The 27,871-nt window shown below is 35.5% G+C and overlaps 1 protein-coding gene across 1 annotated transcript; it reads left to right on the top strand.

Annotated features, from left to right (window-relative positions):
* Positions 1–22,870: 22,870 nt before the first annotated feature.
* On the top strand, positions 22,871–23,449 carry LOC139888593 (uncharacterized). The gene has a single exon (XM_071871595.1). The coding sequence runs from the start codon at positions 22,871–22,873 to the stop codon at positions 23,447–23,449; it is 579 nt and encodes a 192-aa protein (XP_071727696.1).
* The last annotated feature ends 4,422 nt before the right edge of the window (positions 23,450–27,871 follow it).

The following is a 27,871-nucleotide window of genomic DNA, read 5'->3' as shown; positions in this document are numbered from 1 at the left end:
GTAAACAACGAGAGGGTAAGCAAAGCTTAGTGAATGCAATAATTACACATACATATATATCGCCCATCTATTTGCAATCACAACACAAGATACCTCGTACGAAACGTGTAACACAAAAGCATGTCATCAACCTCAAACACTTAACAAGTCATACAATAACATAACCGAGTTAGCATATACTCAACACAACCATAAATAATTTAGCATGCTAAATATCAACAAATCTTAATATGGTTAACCATGACGCTATGGTGCTACCGGCTCGTGGTTCACACCATACGCATTGAGTCTCACTCGTTTATAGTGCTACCGGCTCGTGGTTCACACTTTGTTTATAGTGCTACCGGCTCGTGGTTCACACTCGATGCTACCGGCTCGTGGTTCACATCAATTATTTTATAGTGCTACCGGCTCGTGGTTCACACTCGATGCTACCGGCTCGTGGTTCACATCAATTTACATACATGCTATGGCTCGATGGTTCATACCATAACACCCACAAATAAACACGCCATATACATGAATGCATAATTATTCCACTCACCTCAAAATCTCTTGGTGAAAGATAACCGAGCTTGAACACTTCAATGTAACGCACCTATTACATTTATCACAATATCAAAATCACAACTCGAGTTGGTCAACACTCTAAAGCTCACTCCTAGTGTTAATTTGACCCATGGTGCAAATCCGACCCATTTGCACCCTTAACCATAAAATCGGGTTAACTCATCACAAAACCCTATCATTAACCAAAGTAGGTTCATTACACATTTTAACACTAGTTTTAGGCTTCAACCACACATATTAATTAGCTTAGGTTCATTTTGACCCATTTGACACTTTCAAAGTCAACCTACCCATTTTGGGTCAACCACTAACCCATTTACAAAAATCATGGTGTTCTAGCAATTTTACTAGCTAATTAGGGTTCTCTAACAACAAGTAACTCTTCCAAACCCTAGTTAACCCAATATTGAGTCTACATGACTCAAATTACCCTAGAACACCCAAAACACTAACAAAATGGGTTTTATGTTCATCTTCACCCCAAACCCTAGCCCTAAATCAAATTAAACAAAGAAATTAAGATTAGAGCATAGCACAACTATCACAACGAAGCTAGAGGGAAGGCGAACAACTTTAATGCTTGGACTTAAGCAAGAAACCTTCTTCTTCTCCAAAATGGGGTTTCCCTCACTAAAAGCCACTCTCTCTCTAGAATTGATTTGGATAAGTGTTGGTAGTTGTGGAAGGAGTAAATGAACTCCCCAAAACTGATCTAAGGCATTAAATCCGGCCTCCAAGTCATTTTACCAAAATACCCTCAAAATATCTAATTTAAAAGAAAGAGAGAATCTGTCACAGACAGATGGCGCGGCGCGCCACCAGGCCGCGCGGCGCGCAACTCTCCCAGTCCGGCTCCTTTTGCCTTTTTAAAAATATACAACCAAACCCCGATTCGAGTACCGCACAATACACTTATATACACATGTGTACACTTCAATTATTCGGGTCTTACAACTCTCCCCCACTTATTCGGATTGCGCCCTCGCAATCCAAGCCGCATGACAAGAGGGAAGATACACTAACACGAACTCTTCGGGTTCCCAAGTGAACTCGGAACCCTTGCTACGCCGCCATTGGACTTTAAAAGTCCTCACTTCTTTATGTCTCAACCTCTTAACTTTCTCATCGAGTATGGCGACCGGTTCTTCGACATATTCCAACTTGTTGTTTAGCTCGATCTCGTCTAAAGGCATCCATAAGGAATCATCCGCCAGACACTTACGGAGGTGGGAAACATGGAATGTATTATGGATCCCCGCAAGCTCTTCGGGTAATTCCAATCGATATGCAACTTCGCCAACACGAGCTAAAACCTAGAATGGCCCAATAAATCGAGGAGCTAACTTTCCCCGTTTTCGAAATCGAATAATACCCTTCCATGGCGAAACTTTAAGCATCACCATGTCGCCTTCTTGAAATTCGATCGTTCGCCTACGTTTGTCGGCATACGACTTTTGCCTATCTTGAGCCTTCTTCAAATGTTCCCGAATGATATCAATCTTGTTGTTCGTCTCCAAAACCAAATCGGTACTCCCGATCTCTCGTTGACCCACTTCTCCCCAACAAATGGGAGTTCGACATCTACGCCCATAGAGCATCTCATACGGTGGCATCCCGATACTAGTATGATAACTATTATTGTACGAGAATTCCACCAAAGGCAAATGCTCGTCCCAACTACCACCAAAATCAATAATGCACGCCCGTAACATATCTTCTAGAGTTTGGTTCGTACGTTCGGTTTGACCGTCCGTTTGAGGATGATACGCCGTGCTCAACTTCAATTGCATACCCATATCTTCATGAAACTTTTCCCAAAATCGAGATGTAAAACGGGTATCTCGATCCGAGATAATAGATATAGGAACCCCATGACGAGCGACCACTTCCTTGATAAACAACTTAGCCAAGGTCTCCGACGATATCGCTTCTTTAATGGGAAGAAACAAAGCGCTTTTCGTCAACCGATCAACTATAACCCAAATCGAATCATATTGAGTCCTCGCCGTCTTAGGTAACTTAGTGATGAAATCCATGGTAATGTGCTCCCATTTCCACTTCGGGATCTCTAACGGTTGCAACTTACCATACGGCTTTTGGTGCTCGGCTTTAACTTGCAAGCAAGTAACACATCGTTCAACATATTTCACAACATCGCGTTTCATGCCCGGCCACCAATAGTCTTTCTTCAAGTCGTGATACATTTTTGTCGCGCCCGGATGAATAGAATATTTTGACTTATGTGCCTCGTCAAGTAGCACCCGTCGGTAATCACCCATCTTAGGCACCCACACCCTTCCTTGAAACGACAATAAACCCACGGGCCCATAGTAATGAATTCCGATTGGCCCACAATTCACTCCGCATGCTTATTGTGAACATAAGCCTCTATTTGATCTTCACCCATCTTTTCAAGAAAGTCGTTAGTGATAACCAAACGTAACGATGCTACACGTATCGCCGGATGGTGAGTCTTTCGACTTAACGCATCCGCGACCACATTCGCCTTACCCGGATGATAAAGTATCTCACAATCATAGTCCTTCACCACATCCATCCACCTACGTTGACGATAATTCAAATCTCTTTGAGTGAAAAGATGTTTCAAATTTTTATGATCCGAATATATCGTACACTTGACACCATACAAGTAATGGCGCCAAATTTTCAACGCATGCACAACCGCCGCCATCTCTAAATCGTGAGTCGGGTACCTCGTCTCGTGCTCCTTTAATTGTCGAGAGGCATAAGCAATGACTTTACCCCTTTGCATAAGAACACACCCGAGCCCATTTAAGGAAGCATCACAATAAACTACCATATCTTCGACACCTTCCGGTAACACTAACACCGGAGCCTGACATAACTTTTCTTTTAACAATTGAAAAGCAATTTCTTGTTCGTTCTCCCAAACAAACTTCGCATTCTTCCTTGTCAATTTTGTCAACGAAGAAGCGATCTTAGAAAAATCTTGGATAAACCGACGATAATAACCGGCCAACCCGAGAAAACTCCGGATTTCCGTAGGCGTAGTCGGTCGTCCCCAACTCTTCACCGTCTCAATCTTCCCCGGATCCACTTGGATACCGCCTTCGTTCACAATATGGCCAAGAAATTGGACCTCTCTTAGCCAAAATTCACATTTAGAGAATTTTGCATACAACTTCTCCTTTCTTAATGTCCTCAAAACTTCACGCAAGTGACGTTCATGTTCGTGCATACTTTTCGAGTAGACTAGTATGTCGTCAATGAACACAATGACCGACTTGTCCAACATAGGTTGGCACACCCGGTTCATAAGATCCATGAATGCCGCCGGTGCATTCGTAAGACCAAAAGGCATAACCACAAACTCATAATGCCCATAACGCGTTCGGAAAGCCGTTTTCTCAATGTCTTCCTCACGGACCCGCATTTGATGATAGCCGGACTGTAGGTCGATCTTAGAGAAATACGTCGCGCCTTGAAGTTGATCAAACAAATCGTCAATCCTAGGTAACGGATAACGATTCTTGATCGTCACTTTATTTAACTCACGGTAATCGATGCACATACGCATACTACCATCTTTCTTCTTCACGAATAAGACCGGAGCGCCCCACGGCGAAGCACTCGGTCGGATAAAACCTTTCTCAAGCAACTCTTGAATTTGATTCAACAACTCTTGCATTTCCGTTGGTGCTAAACGATAAGGAGTTTTAGCGATGGGGGTAGCCCCCGAAACCAACTCAATGCGAAACTCGACTTGTCTTTCCGCCGGAACACCCGGTAACTCATTCGGAAAAACGTCTTCAAACTCATTAACTACCGGAATTTCATGAATAGGTGGTGGCTCATTACGAGTATCAACAACATGAGCAAGGAAAGCCATGCCACCGGTAACAACGGAACGACGCGCCCGTGCAAAAGTGCATATCGGCACCGTTCTTCTTCTCTTATCACCATGAATAATCATTTCTCCCCCACTTGGGGCCTTAACACGAATAAACTTGTCATGGCATGCAATATCGGCTCTGTAATGATCGAGCCAATCCATACCAACGACAATATCAAAATCGCCCAAGGTCATTGGAATGAGATTAATTTTAAAAGTTTCGGCACCAAAAACAACATCACAATTCCTACACACATCAACCACTAGCACCGTCTTGCCGTCCGCTATTTCGACTTCTACCGGACGACTTAACTTAGCTAACGGTCTATCAAGTTTAGGCATAAATTTAGGAGAAACAAACGACAAATTTGCACCGCTATCAAAAAGAATTCTCGCCGGATTAGAATTAACCATAAAAGTACCTGAGACAACTTCGTTCGATTGTTTGGCTTCATCATTAGTCATCAAATAGTTGCGACCCCTAGCCGTACCCGCCGCCCTCTCCAACCTTTTCACATTATCATTTCGCAAGTCGGGACACTCCGGCTTCTTATGCCCCTCTTTGCCGCAATTAAAGCAAGTAACCTTGGTTGACGCCTTAGGACATTCGCGAGCCATGTGCCCTCTTTGATTACAATTAAAGCAAGTGGGTCCAAAACTCCCGGAACTACCCTTCTTCGCACTATTAACGCTCTCGGCGCCTCTTTTGGACTTCTTGTTTGAAAAATTCGAATGGCTCGATCCTTCAAACTTCCTTTTTGAAAAAGTAAAATCACTCTTCCTAGGCACCTCCGGCTTAAAACCCCGAGCCAACTCAAACAATTCATCAAAAGTCTTAGCCATACCCCGGCTAATCTTGCTCTTGTAGTCGGCATTCAAGGTACGATAAAAATCTTTCATAAGCTTATGATCATCACCCACATACTCCGGGCAAAAACGAGTCTTTGCCAAGAATGTAGACTTGAGGGTAACTAAATCCATGGAACCTTGTTGCAAATGATGCAACTCGTCCCGGATTCGATCAAGATCGGATGAAGTTCGGTATTCCTTGAAAAACTCTTTCTTGAACTCCTCCCATGTCAAGTCCATGCATTGCTCTTCGCCATACAAATTGATTTTATCATCCCACCACAACTTGCCCTCTTCACGTAAAATGCTAGACCCAAACCTCGTCTTCTTCTCGGGAGGACACTCCGCGGAACGGAAGGCCCCCTCGATGTCCGAAATCCAACAAGTACTTTTCAACGGATCCCTCACCCCATTAAACGTCGAAGGTTGAGTATCCTTAAAAATTTTGTAGTGGAAGTCTCTCTTTCCATCACCCCCTTCACCTCGAGGATAAATGTTTCTAGCATCAAGGGCTTCTACAATAGTGGCCTTCATTCGTTCGTTTATCATTTCAGTCACTTGCCCATCGACCGACTCTTGGAAGACCTTTCGAACGTCCGCAAGAAAATCCGATTTCAACTTCTTAAAGACGGCCTCGACCTTGGTCGAGAACTCGGCGTCTTCACTTGTACTTCCGTTATCGTGATCGGGACCGTTTCTCGTCTTCATTCTATAAAACGAATTAGCTTAAACCACGAAACGAAAGGGCAAATATACACAATTACATACATATACGCCTCACTACCCCATCTCGCTCAACAATCGTCGTACATTGCTTGTTTGACCCGATTTGCACCCGTAGTAATGGTAGCTAGTCATTACTACGCGAGCACGTCGCGCTAACTCGCTAGTACAACATCCATCTCGCTTGATGATTGCTAAACACAACACAAACAAATAGCGCATGATTAGTTCACATAAACCTATGCACTAATCATTCCGATCCGACCCAAAGTCCTACAAGTCCCGCATAATCACGCACACAAAAGTCTAAGTCTAGGCGCCTATCTCAAGTCACCTAAATCCCTTAGACCATGCTCTGATACCACTTGTAACAACCCAAACCAACACCCGACAAAACCTTGTGAAAATACGAAATAAAAAAAAAATTCTGTTGCAGACCATCGGCGCGCCGCGCCATATCTGGCTGTCCCCGGGACTTTTAACCGCGAAAAGATTGACTAGTTCCCGGCACTTTTAGACAAAACGCTTTTTACCATACAACCAAATATGTAAAACTAACATGTTTCAAACATAAAATTAAAGTTTTACAAGCGGGGCCCACACGACCCAAATTACAAGTTTAGTACAATTTAGGAGTTTCGACCACCAAAAAGTTTAAGTTCCAAACTACACAATGAGCATGGCGTTTGGGATTAAACTACCCAACTATCGATCAAACTCCAAGAGCTACTAAAACCAAAAGCGTCCCTTAGCAACAAGCGGGATCCCTAGTCCAAAACGATGCCCTTACCCTTGTCCAACACCGAACCTATAAAAGTGGTAAACAACGAGAGGGTAAGCAAAGCTTAGTGAATGCAATAATTACATATACATATATATCGCCCATCTATTTGCAATCACAACACAAGATACCTCGTACGAAACGTGTAACACAAAAGCATGTCATCAACCTCAAACACTTAACAAGTCATACAATAACATAACCGAGTTAGCATATACTCAACACAACCATAAATAATTTAGCATGCTAAATATCAACAAATCTTAATATGGTTAACCATGACGCTATGGTGCTACCGGCTCGTGGTTCACACCATACGCATTGAGTCTCACTCGTTTATAGTGCTACCGGCTCGTGGTTCACACTTTGTTTATAGTGCTACCGGCTCGTGGTTCACACTCGATGCTACCGGCTCGTGGTTCACATCAATTATTTTATAGTGCTACCGGCTCGTGGTTCACATCAATTTACACACATGCTATGGTACTACCAGCTCGATGGTTCATACCATAACACCCACAAATAAACACGCCATATACACGAATGCATAATTATTCCACTCACCTCAAAATCTCTTGGTGAAAGATAACCGAGCTTGAACACTTCAATGTAACACACCTATTACATTTATCACAATATCAAAATCACAACTCGAGTTGGTCAACACTCTAAAGCTCACTCCTAGTGTTAATTTGACCCATGGTGCAAATCCGACCCATTTGCACCCTTAACCCTAAAATCGGGTTAACTCATCACAAAACCCTATCATTAACTAAAGTAGGTTCATTACACATTTTAACACTAGTTTTAGGCTTCAACCACACATATTAATTAGCTTAGGTTCATTTTGACCCATTTGACACTTTCAAAGTCAACCTACCCATTTTGGGTCAACCACTAACCCATTTACAAAAATCATGGTGTTCTAGCAATTTTACTAGCTAATTAGGGTTTTCTAACAACAAGTAACTCTTCCAAACCCTAGTTAACCCAATATTGAGTCTACATGACTCAAATTACCCTAGAACACCCAAAACACTAACAAAATGGGTTTTATGTTCATCTTCACCCCAAACCCTAGCCCTAAATCAAATTAAACAAAGAAATTAAGTTTAGATCATACCACAACTATCACAACGAAGCTAGAGGGAAGGCGAACAACTTTAATGCTTGGACTTAAGCAAGAAACCTTCTTCTTCTTCTCCAAAATGGGGTTTCCCTCACTAAAAGCCACTCTCTCTCTAGAATTGATTTGGATAAGTGTTGGTAGTTGTGGAAGGAGTAAATGAACTCCCCAAAACTGATCTAAGGCATTAAATCCGGCCTCCAAGTCATTTTACCAAAATACCCTCAAAATATCTAATTTAAAAGAAAGAGAGAATCTGTCACAGACAGATGGCGCGGCGCGCCACCAGGCCGTGCGGCGCGCAACTCTCCCAGTCCGGCTCCTTTTGCCTTTTTAAAAATATACAACCAAACCCCGATTCGAGTACCGCACAATACACTTATATACACATGTGTACACTTCAATTATTCGGGTCTTACATGTTTCAAATCCAATTAATCCATTCACACTAAGCCCAACAACACATATACGGTCCAACACTTAGCCCGAATTGATTCAGTTATTCGATTAAAAAGAGAAATAATCGTAGCAGCAAGGATTCGAACTCAAGACCCTTCTTAACACAATCAACACTTCAAACCATTCCGCTATTTCTGCTTTTCTGAAAATATCCAACCTACATCTATGTATCTAATATATCCATCTGTTTTTCATTCTTATTTTCTAATACCCTAAATTCACGATACTTACCATCATCATCATTCATTAATATTCGTTTAGTAACAACGAGTGAATGATTGTATCATTTTCATTATCAACGTTATTAATATCATGCATCATCATCTTCACCATTACTGATCATCATCATTATCGAGCATCACATCACCATACCATCATCATTCGTACATCACTACGTTTCACAGAATCATTAACATCATTCGATCATCAACTCTATCCTTCCTCGTCTCTGTAGCAGGAACATCGAAGGGGAAATTAGAAAAATAGAAACCCTAACGACAATGAGGTGATATGGTTCTAATGATTTTAGCCCCATGACACAGTCCAACCAAAATACAACCCAATAGAGGAAATCTCGGCCCAACAAGTAACACCAAAAGCCCGTTACCTAAAAATATACGTCTAAAAATCCTGGTGAATTCGCTGGCTCCTTACACCTTCCCCTTAGGATTCGTTTTCATCTACTGTCCCCACAATAACCACTATCATCCCACTCACATTAATCATGCTTTATATAATTGATTGTGTAGTATTTAAATAAGTGTGTAGTGGACTATAAAGAAACAATATATATTAGATACTCTATCCTAATCTCACCATAATCATTGTAAGAGAAAATATATAACGGAAGGTGAGTTGCATAATCTGTTTTTGATCAGAAAAGAAGAAGAAGAAGAGAAGTATACGGTATGCTGTAGCAGTAATAGCGTACGTGAACATAAAATAGAAGAAGAGCTGCTGTTGTAGCAACCACAGATTTTCGAGATCAAATAGGTTTCTTGTGACTGATTGAGACAGGAACTAGCAAGGAGTAGAGATGGTTGGTTTTTTTTTATTTAGAGTTCGACATGAGAAGGAAAAAGAAAATAATGATGTCTGCAGGTGGATTCATGATGGTTTTAAAGGCAACAATGGTGATAGTGTCGTTGTAATAAAAGTAATCAGGAAAAATGATGATGATAATTGTTTGTTCCATTGTGGTTTGGTCTTCGGCCATTGCATGATTACAAGAGTGGTTCGTGGTGTGTTTGGTTGAGATCGAATGGGCAACCGAAGAAGATTGAATATAGTGATTAAATGGTAAGTGGTGGTTTAAGGTGATATGGATTTCAAGATGATTGTGGGTGAATGAGGAGGTGACGGATGGTTTATGGTGGAGTGGGAATCAACACAAGATAATGATGGTGGTGTTCGGTTAAGCTTAAAATAGAAACACAAATTGTTGTTCAAGTGAGGTCGATAGGTGTTGCAATGGTCATGGGTTAAGTGGGTTTTATACAAGAGAAGGTGTCAGCATCCATTACTTAGACAAAGAGAAGAACACAAAAAAAATAAAAATAAAAAGTAGATAGGAAGATTTACAGAATCGTACTACCTTGTGTATTAAATTCAATAATCAGATTTTAAAGGTACAAATCAATTACAGTTAGGAAAAGGATGTAAAACTGCACCTGATTCTAATATAGTACAAATGATTTTATTGATATTTAATAATTAGTAATTAATTTAATAATAAGAATATCAAATAATAATAATAATAATAATAATAATAATAATAATTAATACAGATTTCCTTATATTCATATATTTGTATCTATTTTTATAAATGTCTGTCTTTATATAATTCTGTATATAGATATTTATATATATATCTATATATGTATGTTAACTATATAAGGAGACATAACCATCAATATTAATTTTTAATAAAAATGGTGAAACTAATAATATTAATAATAATAGATATGATAATAATAATAATATCAATAATATTAATTTTTACTGGTACATATCAGGTTTCACATGTTCATATATATAATAATATTAATTATTTAAATATTCCTATTAGTGTTTATAACGAAATTATTGTCAATAATATTAACATAACGGTTATATTCAAACTTGTAATTTAATATTTTACAATTAATATTCATGTGCATATATATATATATATATATATATATATATATATATATATATATATATATATATATATACATACTTAAATATGTGAATCTATTTACAAATAGTTGTTCGTGAATCGTTGGGAACAGTCGAAGGTCAATTGAATATATGAACGTAGTTCCAAAATGTTCGAGACTCAACACTATAGACTTTACTTATCGTGTCGAAATCATTTAAAGATCAAGTTTAAATTTGGTCAGAAATTCCCGGGTCGTCATACTCGTAGAATTAAGTCTAAAGGAAAATCAAACGTATGGAATCATCTTAATGTAAAATGTCGATCTATTTAACTTATCAATATCTATTTCCTAATTTACCTATATTCCCTAATTTCACTTTCACAATACATAATATGAAGGTTAATTAATTTATCTTATTAAAAGTCACGAGGTAATTATTGTAAGGCATGTATTGGAACTTAACAGGAATTTCCACCAATCTGATCGCTACTTGACACTTTGTCCTTACTCGAAGATCACTTTACCATTTATTCTGAATATCGATAAAAAGGAAAGATTTTCTAAATCAAAGTGGACCTCTCAATAGGGACTCGTAATCATCATTCAATGCATCTGACAACTCAATCATTTGATATTATCTTTTAATTCCGTCGATAATTATTTAAATATATTTTGAAATAAATACGTTCATGTAAAGTATTATACGTCTAATACTTTGTTAATATTTTCAAGTTATAACATGTTCCCATATACATATATAATCGTATCCGTTCATATAATGGTTCGTGAATCATTGAAATTTGGTCGAGGTTATATGAATGTATGAACACTGTTTAAAATTCTTGAGATTCAACTTAACAAACTTTGCTTATCGTATCAGAATACTATAAAGATTAAAGTTTAAATTTGGTCGGAAATTTTCGGGTCGTCACATCAGAAGTAGCCGTGCAGTTTCCCGTGCTCGAGTAATCTTTTAAAGGAGAATCATCCAGAGTTTCAAATGAAGGGGACAATTCCTTCAATATTTTTTTTGATTGAGTTTAGTTGGATGCTCATTACTTTCAAGGAATGTTCCCGTTCAAATTTAGGATTAGTTATTTACTCAAGATGTTCTTCATAAATTTTCCTCAAGCGGCAGCGTTGAGGATAGTCTTCCTGGTAGAGGTTACTCCATTATAGAAGATGCACATTAACTCAGATTTATTTAACCTATGCTTGGAGTGTTCTAGAAGTAGATTTTAAAATGTACTCCAAGCAGTTAACAATGTATCATTTTCTTCCTATCGGAAATTTATGATATTGTTTCAGAGTAAGCTTGTGAGGCAAGAGGGAAGAATTGTGTAAGGAATTTTGTAGCGAGTACTTCCCAAGTGGAAATTGAACTAGGTTCAATTCCTTCAAACCACGTCGAGGCGTGCGAGAATAAAGAATATGGAAATAAGAGATGTCATTAGTCATTTCTAGTACAGTCGTATATTTTATATAAGTCTGAGATAACGATAAATCGGCTTAAGTGTGATACGGCATTATCGAAAGAGAAACCATGAAATTGACAGTTTGTATGATATGGCTTAAGTGTGATACGGCATTTAATTTCAGGTTTTCATCTTTCAAGCGGCTTTTGATTTTTCTTTTTGGTATTTTCCATTTTATAAATTATTATAATATTTTAATATTATTAAATTAAACTAATTTATTAAGTTTCTTATTATATTTTAAGTTTTTTTAATATATATATATATATATATATAACATAAATAGATAATTTATAAATATTTTTTTAATACATATTTCATATTTGTATAATAATTTTTTTTTAAAATATATCTATTTAAATTATTATTTTTATATTATATTCTTATTTTTAAATTTATAAAATTAAAATGATATAGATTTTTTGTTTTTATATAAAATAATATATTATTATTTCTTATAAAAGCATAAAATTTTGGTTATAATTATTCTACCAAAAGAGTCTATAATAATTTTAATGTACGAATCTTGATTAAAATGTCTTCGGAAGTTTTTAGGAAAAAAAACCTCCCCGGCATTGGCACTAAAAACTTGGTGTGCCTCCGATCGTCGTATTTTTATTTTTATTTTTGCTGTTTTCCACAGAAGGTATGTCGGCGGTCGCACCACCCAACACGGTGGTTACACCGTGCGGGCTGTTTAGTTTACGTCTTTCAAGTTTATTATTAATTAGTGAAAGGGTAGACCAAATCACAATATTATTACTTACACTTTTATTAAAGATTGGTAATGAATAAGTATGACTCGAGTGTCGTTCTTGAGTGTTCGATTTAATCATGATTCTTTATATATTATTATAGCTTTATATAGTTTAATTGGTTTGTTGATTTATGATTATTAAATACAATAATGAAAATACTAAAATAACTAATAGGGAAGTACTTTATATGATAAAAATGTGTTTATTAAAACTGTAAGTTGCATTCTGGATTAAGCTACTATTGTTTCGAGGAGTGACTATCATCTTTATTCTTTTTAATATATTTTTACCCATTAAATTATTTCCATAAAACTTAATCAAAGCATAAATAATTAATGTGTCACTTTGGTACTATTGTTTCGAGGAGTAACCACCCTTGAATGTTAATGCTCTTATGAAAATTTTCGCGAGGGTGTTACAAGAAAGATTAGACATGTTAACAACACTGGTTAGAAATAAGAATAATATTCTTACCGAATAAAGTTGGTAATGGTTAATTTCAACCGTTGAGAATGATTTTTTGTCTATGAATACAGTGATAGATACTCGTCATTTAAATACTGAAATAATGGTAAATGACTACTATTTTATAAAAACCTTAGACTCCAAATATTAAATGATGAATTTGCAAGTTGACTGAAAACGACGTCGGCTGCGTATCAAGCCATCTTTTAAAGATCACAAGTCCATAATGTTAAACTTTACGAATTGTCTGAAAATGACATCGTCTCCGTATCAAGTCATTTGTTGAAATAGTTATGTTATGTTATATAGTCTCAGAGATGATAAATATCATGGATTTCTCCAACATGATATTTATCGTAATTTTTGAAAACACATTTATCTTGAATCTTATACCCCGTGTCTGGCCTAATCTTTCAATTTTTGGAATTCCAGCCATCATGATTTTAAAACGTATAATACTTAAAAAAAACTTGTGCATAATTAAGCACGGTATAAGTCGGATAAACTTTATATAAGTTGACAAAAATTCACTACGTTTATAAAACATTGAATATAAAACACTTATTACCATTAAATGAGAACAATAGTAAATGATCATAAACTTAATTTTTAATCAACAAAAGAAGTATATTAGTTCATAGTGATTATAACGAACTTAACGTTTATTATGATATTCAGATATAATATAAAGATAGACATAGTAAATACCTGGATTGCTGAATAAAAATGCTTCTTGATAACGCTTACCAAAACTACCTCCTTTATTGCTAAATTATACTACTTTAAATAGAAGTACAAATACGATATTCGAAACTCTATTATTACATCATTATAACTACGAAACGATATAAACTAGAGAGTACTTGGACATAGTCTCTTTAGAATTGAATTGAAAGTATATTCAAGTGTGTATAAGCGTTAACGATCAGTAGTCTATTTATATTCAAGTGTGTGATATCATGGCGCTTATTAGGCATTGACGGGAACTGGAGTCCGATTGTCACCAACAGTGGTCGGTCGAGGTGGGGCAAAGTCGTCTGGATTAGGAAACGTAGTCAGTAGAGTGAAACTATTGAGGTTAATCTTAATGAAGGAAAGTTTGTTTTGGAGTCTAAGGTAAAATTAACTAACAACCAAATTAGCCAATCTGAGGCTGCCAAAAGACCCGAGCCTATTTTCAAGACATCTGCCAATTGATATATATATATATATATATATATATATATATATATATATATATATATATATATATATATATATATATATATATATATATATATATATATATATATATAGGGCCAGGATCCATGGGGAAGTAACCAATCGGGGGGAAGCGGGGGGAACCAAATTTTTTTTTTTTCGTTTTTTGAAAAAACTTTGTTCACGAACATTATAGATTGGATGAAAATATGAACATTTAGAAAAGACACTTCGTGATGAATGTTATTATTTTGGCGGGAAAACGATCGACAAAAATAACAATCAAGATAATATTGTTCGTGAAAATGTTAACGTCTTTTTTCATGTTTTGTGAAGTAAAATTTAGCCCGATTTAGAGTTTAGGGTTTAGGGTTTAGGGTTTGGTGTTTTGGGTTTAGGGTTTGGTGTTTTGGGTTTATTCCATAAACCCAAAACACCAAACCCTAAACCCTAAACTCTAAACCGTTCGTGTTAAAAACTCAATCTAAATCCTAAATCTAAACCCTAAATCTAAACTCTAAATCTAAACCATAAACCCTAAATTTCTAAACCCTAATATCTAAACCCTATAAACCGTAATATCTAAAGCCTAATATCTAAACTCTAATGTCTAAAACCTCAACATACGCTCGAAAAACACGATAATTGTTATATATTGCTTCTTCGAGCGTTTTCCCGCCAAAATAAAAATATTTATCACAAAGTGTCTTTATTAAATGTTCATATTTTCATCCAATCTATAATGTTCGTGAACAAAGTTTTTTCAAAAAAACGAAGAAAAAAAAAATTTGCTTCCCCCCGCTTGGTTACTTCTCTCTTGATCCTACCACTATATATATATATATATATATATATATATATATATATATATATATATATATATATATATATATATATATATATATATATATATATATATATATATATAAGTTAAATTTAAGGCTATATCTAGGCGCTAACTCAATTACTTTTACAAGTTTAACTTTGAAACTTTTTAAATCTTTATGTCCTGATTTAATTGTCAAGTACAAAGTATTTCTTTTGTGATATTCCAGATTAATTACCTTAATATAATAAGCTTTATTATTATTATATTAAATACAACCAGAATTGCTGTCAGATGCGAAAAGAGATTTTGTTCAACCTCATCTTTGTGTTAACACAATGGGAAGTGTTTTAGTTTGAAATGAGTAGATCTTTGATGTAGGCATATATATCGTATGAAATGTTCATGGTCTCATATTATGCATATAGAAACAGAAAAAGAAAAAGTTAAACTACTCATAACATTACGAAGAACGAGGTGATGACACTAACTCATATATAAACATATGTGAGAGTGCACTGTGCACGACGATGAATATCACTTAGTTCTTAAGTAAGCGTCGATTTATTTGCGACTTAACTAACCTAAACTAAATTTCAGGCAGGATTTAAAACCCATTGAAATTTGATTTTACCATTTTCTTGGCGTCTCAATTTTATTTTTAATGTTATTTTGTTTTTTTAAAAAAACTTTTTCCTACTTATTGGCCAGAGGTCCACTCGGAAGCAATCTCTCTATCCGTCGAATAGAGAGAGGGATGACTTTCTCTACTTTTGAGAGTGTTTTCACTCTGGGTGGAAAATTGACTTGTCTTTATTCTCGAATAGGGAAATAATTGTCTACATCTCACCTCACTCATGCACCACTTTTGTGATATTGGGTTTTGTTGTTTTTGTATAATAAGCTTTATTATTCAGTTAATATATGCTCGCGAGATAAAAAGATAATTAAAAATAAGTAATAAAACTATAAAGTAAATAAACAATATAATCTATCTATAGTTTCTATTAAAATTGTAAAATGATGATTTCATTAATATATTTAATCCTTCCTTAAAAAAAATTCAAAAAGAAAAATAAAAAAATCTAGAACACCTACATGATGTCATTATTCTTAATTAATTTAGAATTAAATTAAATCAATTAAATATGTTTAATCCTTCCTTTAAGAAAATCAAAAATAAAAATAAAAAATCTAGAACACTTATATGATGTCATTATTCTTAATTAATTTAGAATTAAAATAATATATTAAACCAGGTATTTCCAATCTTTCTTTTAATGTTAAATAAGTACTATTTATGACAAAAATATAGTAATTGTAATGAAAAATGGAAGATTGTGGTGGGAGAAAAAATGTAGTGCATTTATTCTGACCAAGTTAACGACAAGTTTCTTAGTCGAAATCTGTGGTCCCACGGGTTATTAAATTAAATGACTTTACCATTTACATTCGCTTAATACCTAAAACATATCATTAAACTGTTTCGTTTAAACTAACCCGTAATTTCATTGGTCATTTCACTAGTGTAGTAGTATAATTCTTAAAGTAAGTACGGAGTATTTTTTTTTTTTTTTTTTTTTTTATGGTGACAATTTAAAATAATAGAGGGGGCATGAATGAATACTCATTTAATTTTTCGGTAGTCGGACAAATTGATCAAATATAACAAACTAGATACGCATAACAATCATAATTGTAGAATGATAGAAATAGAAAATATGAATATGAATTATGTTAGTCAACTACTCATAAGTTATAATATGAGAAACTCTAATGTCAAAACTTTTTTTTTTTTAACGGCCAAAAAATAATATAAATAAGTAACTAGCAAGAAGCTAGCGAGAAAAAAAAAAATAATTACAAAGCGTATATGGGGTTTTGCAACCACACCGCCCAGTTTACTCGACTTTTATGAAATCTAGAGTACATCCAATCAAAAGCGATAACAACTATGCTATCAACAACGTGAGCTTTTTTAAACTTTGCATCATTGAAGATATGACTGTTACGGAGCCGCCAAATGTTCCAAAAAACAGAGCTCATAATAACTCTAATAGTGGTGCGCTGATTATCCTTAAATGGAACGCCATCGACCCATAACCAAGCTTCGTCAATGAATTTCCAAATAGGGATCGGATAGTTCAGCCATATGCTAACCAATTTCCAAATTTGCGAGCTAACTTCACAATCAATGAACAGGTGACATTCATCTTCATCAAAGCGATTACACAAGCAACATATAGTATTATTTACCTCGATACCGCGAAGCATAAGATTGATCCTTGTAGGCAGGCAAAGGAGAGACAAACGCCAATTGAAAACGTTAATTTAAGGGAATATACCTGCACTAAATCGTAGGTTTTGTGGAAGGAGCAAAATCGTGTTTATCGATGAGAAGACGAGCGCGAGATGATCATAGACATACATATGTATATGTATATTTTTAGTGCTAAAAGCCACTTAAGGACAAAGACGCGAAACTGATGAACCGCGGTAAATGCTAATAAATGCGGTGAGATTACGCAGAATATTAAAGAGTGCGTAGGATTCTCGCAGTACTTGTGCGGAATGCCTAAGTGCGCGCACATCTTACTTCTGCGCGGATCTCAAGCCTATAAATAGGGAGCTTGGCCTCTCATTTTAGGTTGTTGATTCTGGAAGAATTGCTCTAGCCATATTGATCTCTCTCTTGAATTTGCCCGAGACTTGATCTTTGTTGGTTAAGGTAATTTACGAAGACCGGGACATGGTTGTTGATCGTTTAGCACTTAACGAAATATGACAATAAAGTCCCAAAACCATAATCGACATCTATTATACCGCCTTATTGCACTCAATCCTTGATTAGCCTTAATTGGATAATTTAGGATTAATCAATTGGCGCCATCCGTGGGACTCGAATAGAATTGAAATGAGAAATTCACGTTCGTTTTAGTCGAGCTATTAAACTCATTTTCCAATTCTAATCGTGTTATTTTCTTTATTACATTGCAGGAAAACATAATTTCTCTAATAAAAGTTGTGAGCTACGCAAAATGACGAAGCAACGAAAGTTTTTAGCTACCAAAATGGTGGTAAATGAGTGGAATATGAATTTGAAGGTGCATAAAGTATGCAAAGCTTGTCTGAATAAAAATTTGCAAAAAGAGCTGCAAAAGGTGCATGATACGAAAATAATAAGCACAATACACAAGAAGAAAGGTTTTAAAAAGCGAAAAGCAGCAGAAATGCTTGAAAAATGGCAACTCGCACCCATTACTTTCCCATTTGAGCAAAACCGCGACATGTATGACACACCTCTAGTTATATCGTGTAAAATCGCGGATACTGGAATAATAATTATCAAAATACATGTGGACACTGGTAGTAGTATAGATTTGATATACGAGCAGTGTTTTCGTCAATTACCGGAATGTATTAAGGAAGAATTGAAGCCAACCGCGATATCTTTGTCTGGTTTCGCAGGTGAATCTGCTTGGCCAATGGGGCAAATATCACTAAAAATTGAGTTGTGTGATGAAATAGATGTGAAACTAACAAGGCAACCGCAGTTAGACTTTTATGTCATACACGCTGCCTCACGTTATAACATTTTGTTGGGAAGGTCTGCGTTGCGTAGGCTTGGCATAGTGCCATCTACAATACATGGAATGGTTAAATTTACTACGTGCAAGGGTGTGGCAACAATAAACTCTATGGCTATGCAGTCAATTTGTGCGGCTATAAGCACGCAAGATGCCGGTGTTGCGCACAAGATTGCATAAGATGATATGGTTGTTGTGAACACTAGTTACCCAGATCAAAAAGTAAAAATCGGCACCGAGTTAGATGAAAAAATAAGAAAAAAGATTGTGCAAATGCTTGTTGCGTACAAGGACGTGTTCTCTTGAAGTGAGCAGGACATGACTGGAGTTCCGCGTAATGTCGCAGAGCATCGATTAAATTTTAATCCTGTACTAAAACCCATTGTGCAAAAGCGTTGAGGAATGGCTCCTGATCGCATAAAATGGTTGAGTGCAGAAGTGGCCAAGTTAGTCAATGCAGGCATTTTGCGTGAAGTAAAGTATCAAACATGGGTTGCAAACCCAGTATTGGTAAAAAAAAGCCTGATGGTTCGTGGAGGATGTGCATAGACTTTTAAGACATAAACAAAGCTTGTCCAAAAGACAACTATCCACTTCCTGAAATAGATCTCAAAGTGGAATCCTTGCATTCTTATCCTTATAAATGTTTTTTGGATGCCGCAAAAGGATAACATCAAATACCAATGGCGCTAGAAGACCAAGATAAAACCGCATTCCATACTGGAAAAGGCATTTATTGTATATATTAAAATGCCTTTTGGCCTCAAAAATGCGGGAGCAACTTATCAGCGATTTATTGTTAAAGCGTTTGAGGGCCAAATCGGCCGTAACCTTGAGGCGTATGTTGATGATCTTGTTATAAAAAGCAAAACGCAAGAAAATATTTTGCTTGACATGAAGGAAACATTTGAAAATTTGCGAAAGATCAACATGAAGTTGAATTCGTCTAAATGCAGTTTTGGGAAAAGGGAAGGCAAATTTCTAGGGTACTATGTCACTGAGCAAGGCATACAAGCAAATCCTAAGAAAATCGCCGCAATTGAAAACATGACCGCGCCTAAAACCATTAAAGAAGTACAAAGTTTAACTGGAATGATTGCGGCTTTAACCAGATTCCTTTCAAAGGCTGCGGAAAGGCCGTTGCCTTTCTTTCGCACACTTAAAGGGTGTTTGAAACAGAAGAACTTTGTATGGACAGAAGATGTAGCGACCCCGACAAATCGTCAATTGACGGCATCGACTACTTAGGTCCCGTTGCGTGGTCATAGGTCTTTAACGTGACGTTTGACCAAAGATATGTCGCATTCCTTTCAAAAATAAAGATTGTTTCAAAGTTTACCAGAATTGTTCATCCAAAAGTTACGTTACAAAGTTATATTTACATGTGAAACCTATGCGACACAGTTTTAAAGAAAGTCAAAAGACGCTCCATGAAATGCATGTATACTCGACATCCAATGCAAGTATCAAATAATGAGCGGAAGCATGTTTCACATAGCGTTCAAAGACCTAAGAAAAACATAGAAATCTGTCAACGAAAACGTTGGTGAAATCATAGGTTTAAGTAAGTAAGTGAGTAAAAGTAAGTCGAACCACAAGATTTGCAACATTGATAAAATAGTAATACATTCTAAAAGTTTGTTTCACGAGCACCCAATTATCAATGCTTAACATTCCTTCCATAGAACCCCATCACAATAGTGTTAGAACATACAATGTTTCTCGAAAATATATTTCATTCGTAAACGGTAGCGAACCGTTTGAATGAGGGTTTGTCAAACCCATATGGCCATATAACATAAGTTCTCGCTTACACCCGGCAAGTGTAACTAATGATAATCGAATTGAGGATTTTTGTTCAAACTCGTATGTAGAATGTTTGTTTTCCTGTACTTGTGTTCACTTAGTAAAAAGAAACGTTTATGTTTTCTCATCCCAAATGTAAGTTCAAAAGAGTAAAAGTGGGACTATGATCTCACCTTGAGTGCAAGAGTAATAAAGTACTTCAACAAGTAACGTGCAAAGTACGAACGCTAGTCTTGACCTAAACAATTAGGGTTGTATCAATAACGGTAAACACGATAGGTCAAAGATGTTCAATTAGTCCTATGGCTCGTTACGACTCGATTATGTAGCATGTGAAACAATTTGTCAAGTTTCATGCAAGATACAAGTATAGGAACAAGTTAGGAAGGTTGCATAATCATTTGGTTAAGTTTGACAAAAAGTCAAACTTTGGTCGGTCAAAGTCAACGAAAAAGTCAACACGTTCGGGTCGGGTCCCGAACTATTTTTCTGAGGTTTTTATTCATATATAAGCATGTTAGAACAAGTCTCATGTGAATCGGAGGTCCATTTTCAAAGTTTCAAGCTCACAAAATGCATTTTAAGTCTCGAAAATCCAATTCACACATATGATATGCCGTTTTGAAGGTAATGAAACATACATTACAATTATACACTTACAATTAACATTTCATGGCATTCAAGCATCAAAAGTTCATCTCAAGAACTATCAAACCCTAATCAAGAATCACAAAATCATTAATCATGTTTTTGAAGTTTTACAAATCAACCTACACATCAAAATGAAGCTAGTGATACTAGTAACACAATTAAAACATGAACCTTAACAATTTAACAACATTTAATCTTCCAAAATCAAAGATTAAGCAAACCCATTTTCAAGTGTTCAAACTAGTTGCTCAAATTAACAAATCGAACAAACAAAACATATATTCATGTTATACACGATTCATAGACACTAATTAACACTTTTATAATTCAAAAACATCAAGAACACAAAATCTAGTGATTTTAGAAAGTTACCCAAATGAGTTGAAATTGGTATCAAGTTGTAGAGGATGAAGAGAGGATTCCAAATATGTAATTTGTTTTGTTGCTAGCCTCCTAATCCGAATTTAGATGATGAATTCTTGCTTTGGTGTTTGAGAGAGTTTGGTGAAAGTATTTAGAAAATGGAAAAAGAAAAAGGAAATAATGAATGGAGGAGGAGGGAGTTTGACTCCTTTGACCTAGTCACCCTTTTGGCACTTTGGCAAGTTTAGTCCCTCAAGTTTGTAGTCGGGCGCGGGAATTAACTAAACGAATTATTTTGAATTACACGGGAGTGCGGGAGACGTTTTAATCCCATAACGAAAATATTAAGGATGTTAGTTAACAGAGGATACGAATCTAGATACGAAGGACATTATTAAAAATAAAAAGACGGGCGTTAAAATAATTTAACGGAAAAATGCGGGATGTTACAGAAGAGGCAGACAACGCATTTCAAGAAATGAAGCAATTGCTTGCTACGTTACCTACATTGATTGCGCCTGTGGATGGTGAAATATTATACCTTTATATTTCGGTTGTGAATGAGGCGTTTGGTTCAGTACTTATCGCGGAAAGGAATAAATTCCAGAAGCCACTTTATTTTGTTAGCAAGGCGCTTGCGGGAAGTGAAATAAACTATGCGCCAATTGAAAAATTTATTTACGTGTTAGTTTTGACATCAAGAAGTTTGTGTAGATACTTTCAAGGTCATCCAATACACGTTTTAACTGATTTTCCAGTTAAACATGTTTTGAGCACACATGCGATATCAGGAAGACTCGCAAAATGGGCGATCAAGCTTGGAGCATTTGAAATATCATATTTACCGCGTACATCGGTAAAAGGTCAGGTTTTAGCAGATTACCTTGCAGAAATGACGGGTGAACTGGAGGTTATCCATGAAAGAACGCAATTAAAACCACTTCAACACGAAATCTGGGATTTGTATACAGATGGTGCATCGTGTATTGAAGGTGCAGGTGCGGGATTGGTATTGACAAGTCCGAGTAGAGAAGAGCACACATACGCGCTACGCTTTAATTTTGATGTGACAAATAATGAGGCTGAATATGAAGCACTGCTTGCGAGATTAAATATGGCGCATAAAATGCATATCTCGTAGTTGCGCGCATATGTTGATTCGCAGTTAGTGGCAAATCAATTCAATGGCTCTTTTGAAGCTCACGACTTGTCTATGCGGAAGTATTTAAAACTTGTGCAAGAGTCTGCAGAAAAATTTGAATTTTTCGAGTTATCACAAGTATCAAGAAGTCAAAACAAAAAGGCGGATGCGTTAAGCAAGCATGTTGCATTAACATTTTCGCACTTTCAAAAGCAGGTCTGGGTAGAAGAACTTCCCAATAAGTCCATTGATGGAAGTTTGGTTGTTGCGGCTATAGAAGAAGTTGAACCGAATTGGATGGATCCTATTGTGAATTATTTACGAAATAGTGCATTACCAGAAGATAAAAAGGAAGCTCGATTGGTACGCGAAAGATCACCTATGTATGTGATTGAAAATGATGTGTTATATCGCAAATCATATTTGGGACCATTAATGCGGAGTGTTGGACCCGCGGAGGCTGCAACAATTGTTGAAGAAGTGCATAGCGGATCATGCGCTCTTCATTCAGGTTATAAAACTATTGCCGCGAAAATAATGCGAATGGGTTACTTTTGGCCTACCTATACCGCGATGTTGCACAAATTGTTAAAAGATGCAAAAGTTGTCAAAGGCACGCACCGCAGAACAGAAAACCAAGACATGATATGATTCCAATCGATTCACCATGGCCATTTTATAAATGGTCCATTGATATTGTAGGACCATTTCCACCAGGTGCAGGGAATGTAAAGTTTCTGATTGTAGCAATTGATTATTTCACTAAATGGGTGGAAGCAAAAGTTTACGTACAATAACTGGCGTACAAGTGCGGAATTTTGTATGGGAATACATTGTGTGCAGATGTGGAATTCCGCGAGAACTTGTAAGTGATAATGGGGCGCAAATTGCAAAAGATCCATTTCTAAGCTGGTGTGCGGAATTGAATATAATTCAAAAATTTATATCAGTTGCACATCCACAAGCAAATGGGCTATGTGAGGTCACTAATCGCGATATTGTCAGTGGTATTAGGAAGCGTTTGAATGAAAAGCGGAATGGATGGGTTGATGAACTGTCGAATGTACTATGGGCTCATCGTACTACTTTCAAGAAAAGTACGGGTGAAACACCATTTAGCCTGGTATATGGTTCAGAGGCAATGATCCCTGCGGAAGTCTTTGTTGAGACGCATAGAGTTTCTAATTTTGATGAAAGTGCGAATGCAGATGGCATTTGTGAAAATCTAAATTTCATTGAGAAACGGAAGCTTATGGCCGCGATACGTGAGGCAAATAATAAGCCACAAATTTCCAAGTATTACAACAAGAAAGTACACGCGTTAGCCTTCGATGTTGGAGAGTGAGTTTTGCGGAATAATGAAGCAAGCCGTGCTGAAAAGCTTGGAAAGTTGGGACCCAATTGGGAAGGTCCATACCAAATAGTAGGAATCAATGCGGTAGGATCTTATAAACTCCAAGACATTGAAGGGCGTAATATACCTAACGCGTGACATGCTACTTTGTTGAAAAGATATTACATATAATGAAAGAAATATGCGTTATTCTATTTGGAATTTAGTAATTTGGGCCTATGTGTAGCAAGATTAAGTTTGTACTACTATGCGAGATGGATGAATTTCAAGTTTTTCTTCATAGCAGTAATTGCGCATTTATGCGTAATTTGTAAATATAACGCATAGAATAAAATAACAAGTTCGAAATTATATAAGTGATGGTAAAGACCACTTGACAGTTAGCAAAAGCAATTTAAAGTGCATGCGAAAAGAATGAGACTTGTAAAATTTTGCCCAACGTATTAGATCTAGCCATACTTGGATGCTTCGCAATAAGCACAAATTTTTTTTTACCTAAGGATCGTTTCGGCAGACTTAGAAGATTCATAATGTGCAGAAAAGCACACACATACAGGTTGTTTCGCATAAAGTAATTGTTTGTTATGTGCACAATAATAAACAATGAAATTGCAAAAGACAATACTAGTAATTATGAATAATATTCTCAAAGCGCTATATAAATAAAAGCAATTGCAATTGATAAATAAAAAATTTATTATGATACTGCAGAAAGTACAACAAACTGAAACATAATAAATTCGTTTACAGACGCGCTTATGATTGCGAAATTCTATTCCTTACTGGTTAAGTCTAATTTAATAATGTCTTCGACGGGAGCATCTTTATTTTGACTTATGGCCTCCAGTTTTGGAATAGGAATAACGCGAATTCCTTCTCTTGCCAGCGTGACCATCTCTTCTGCCTCTTCAAGAGGACAGATTAGCTTTTCAATATATTCTGGCATGGGTTCCGGTAATACAGTCACCTTACTAATTTCCTGCAAAAACTTCACTCGCTCAAGCTGTTGAAGTGCAGTAACATACGTATCAAATAGTTGAGAAACATCAGCTGAATCCATAATTTTTTGCCCAAGTTCAGGCAAATGTTCGCGAAGTATCACGAAGCTAGTTTCCGCAGTTGTTTTCGCGGACAAAGCTGTGGATAGGTCGGTTTGTGTTTAAAGGAGTTCATTTTTCATAGTATCATGAGCTGCTTGAAGATTGTCCTTTTCAATTGCTTTCTCAGACAGTTGTCTCTTCAAATCATCGGCTGATTTTTTGCTGCTTGTAACTCTGCGGTGGTGGATGTGAAGACCCGGAAATTTCCGATCAAATTTAAACTTTAATCTTATTATGATTTCGTCAGGATAAGCAAAGTCTGTAATGTTGAGTCTCAGAATATTTGAACTATTTACATGGATAACAATTACCCTTCGACTGTTACCGACGACTCACGAACAATTGCTTGTAAATAAATATGTATATATATGATATAAATATAAGTATAAGTATATATATAATGTTTTGAATTAATAAAGTATACTTTAATTAATTGGAATTTAAAATGTAAAATAATACTTAGAATAATTAAACTATTATTAAAACAAATACATATATATATATATATATATATATATATATATATATATATATATATATATATATATATATATATATATATATATATATATATATATATATATATATATATATATATATATATATATATGTTATTTTGAATCTATATATGATTTCTATTAAAGATATGTAAAATATATAAATACTAACAACTCAGTAAATGTCATCACATAATATAATATTACATAAATGGTATTATATTTAATTACAAGGTTGAAATATAATTGTTATATTAATATTATTATTGTTATTTTTGTTATTATAATTATTAGTAATCTAATTATTAATAGTAATATTAATAAATTTATTATTATTATTAGAATTATGGATATTATTATCATCATTATTAATTTTATTATTATGATTATTATTTATATAATTATTATTAGTATTATATATATATATTTATTTAATAATACCAATTATATGTAAACGTATATTTATAATCAGAATCCGTTTCCCATCTTAATCAAACTCTAACAAATTTTGTCACCTGTCTCTGAAAAACGATAAACACCCCAATTCAATCGTACAATCACAACCTGACTTTATTTTGTTTATTATTTTTCGTACTGAACAAAAGGATCTTTTGTTGATCAAATTAATATAAATCAAAGACTTTAAACAACAGGTGATGGAATCAAAACTTTCACTGCTTTAAGACAGTCTCTAAATTCCAAAATCTGTTTGATGTCACTTCTTCTTTTCTTAATTTTCCATCTAATTGAAAATATTGTAGACCACCTATCTGTATCTAATAAACGAATTATTCGAGGATATTGATTAACTCATTCAAGTTCTTTCATCTCTCTCTTTATTTCTTTCTTCCTTCTTATGAATTATCAAACCCATATCATCACCATTCTTGTTGCTATTCGATCAAACCCACAAAATCTCACCACAATCACCTTTCATCATCTTTGAGTGTGTTTCGGTATCATGTTGCAACACATCGATCAATAAGTTCAACAAATCACAAAACTCCCACGCACCTATGGTTCTTACTATCAAAGAATCACAATAAACCACCACGCACAATCACTTGACCATCACAATCTCCTATTTTATTTCCTGTTTAACGAAGACCCAAATGTTGCCTTCATCTTCAACGGTTGTTCCCATGTCACATGATCGCTACAATACATATTATCGTTGCTACTACTTGTGTTGACTGTTTTCCTGTGTCAGCCGTAATGAAGAATCCATCACAATCGCCATTTTCTTTTAGATTTCATCATGGTATGTTGTTACCACTGCTACAGCCTTTCTGTTTCATATTTAAACTAAACAACGCTAGTATGCTTGCTTCCCATATCTGCAGATCATGAAACCATTACCTTCTGCAAATCCACCTATCTTCTTGATTAAACTCACTTCAATTTTATTCTAATAATTAATATGATCACCATCACTTGCTTTTATTTCTGTTTCTTTTCTCTCTTTGTATGATAGACACCATAACCCATCATACATGCCATCCTACTATTACTTCGATTGCTACCATTCTTCCCCGTTAATAATCCACACCATTTGTTACAGTTTATGAGATACCTGAGACCCAACATCACCACCATTCGAAAACCACAACATCACCATGAAACCCTTCACCACTCCAATTTAATCACAATTACCACGAATCAACCTACTGTTCTGGTTTTATTTCAAACACCAACACCACCCTGAAACTGCAGCTGCTATAATACTTGTCTCTACTGCTTCTTTTGTTCAATTTTAACTGCAGTCCTACTGTACATTGCTGCTGCAGTCTTTTAACCACCCCAAACTGTCACCTTTTGAAGCCCAAAATTATTAAACAATGAGCTGTTGTACCTGCCATAACCGTATGCTGATATATATATATATATATATATATATATATATATATATATATATATATATATATATATATATATATATTTGTTTTGTTCGATACATTGGAACAAGAAAAGGGTGTAGTTGTTGAACGAAGCTGTACCACACTTTTGTTTGAGGTTTTTGTCCACTTGAGAACATAGAATATTAGAGCACTTATTTAAATCGCAACTGGAACCAATTGAGAATTCATGGCAGACCGTAAGGGACCACATATAAGGACGTTTT

This window comes from Rutidosis leptorrhynchoides, chromosome 2, assembly GCF_046630445.1.
Source record: "Rutidosis leptorrhynchoides isolate AG116_Rl617_1_P2 chromosome 2, CSIRO_AGI_Rlap_v1, whole genome shotgun sequence".
In the NCBI taxonomy this organism is placed as follows: domain Eukaryota; kingdom Viridiplantae; phylum Streptophyta; class Magnoliopsida; order Asterales; family Asteraceae; genus Rutidosis; species Rutidosis leptorrhynchoides.
This window is presented reverse-complemented; position numbering and strand designations above follow the sequence as displayed.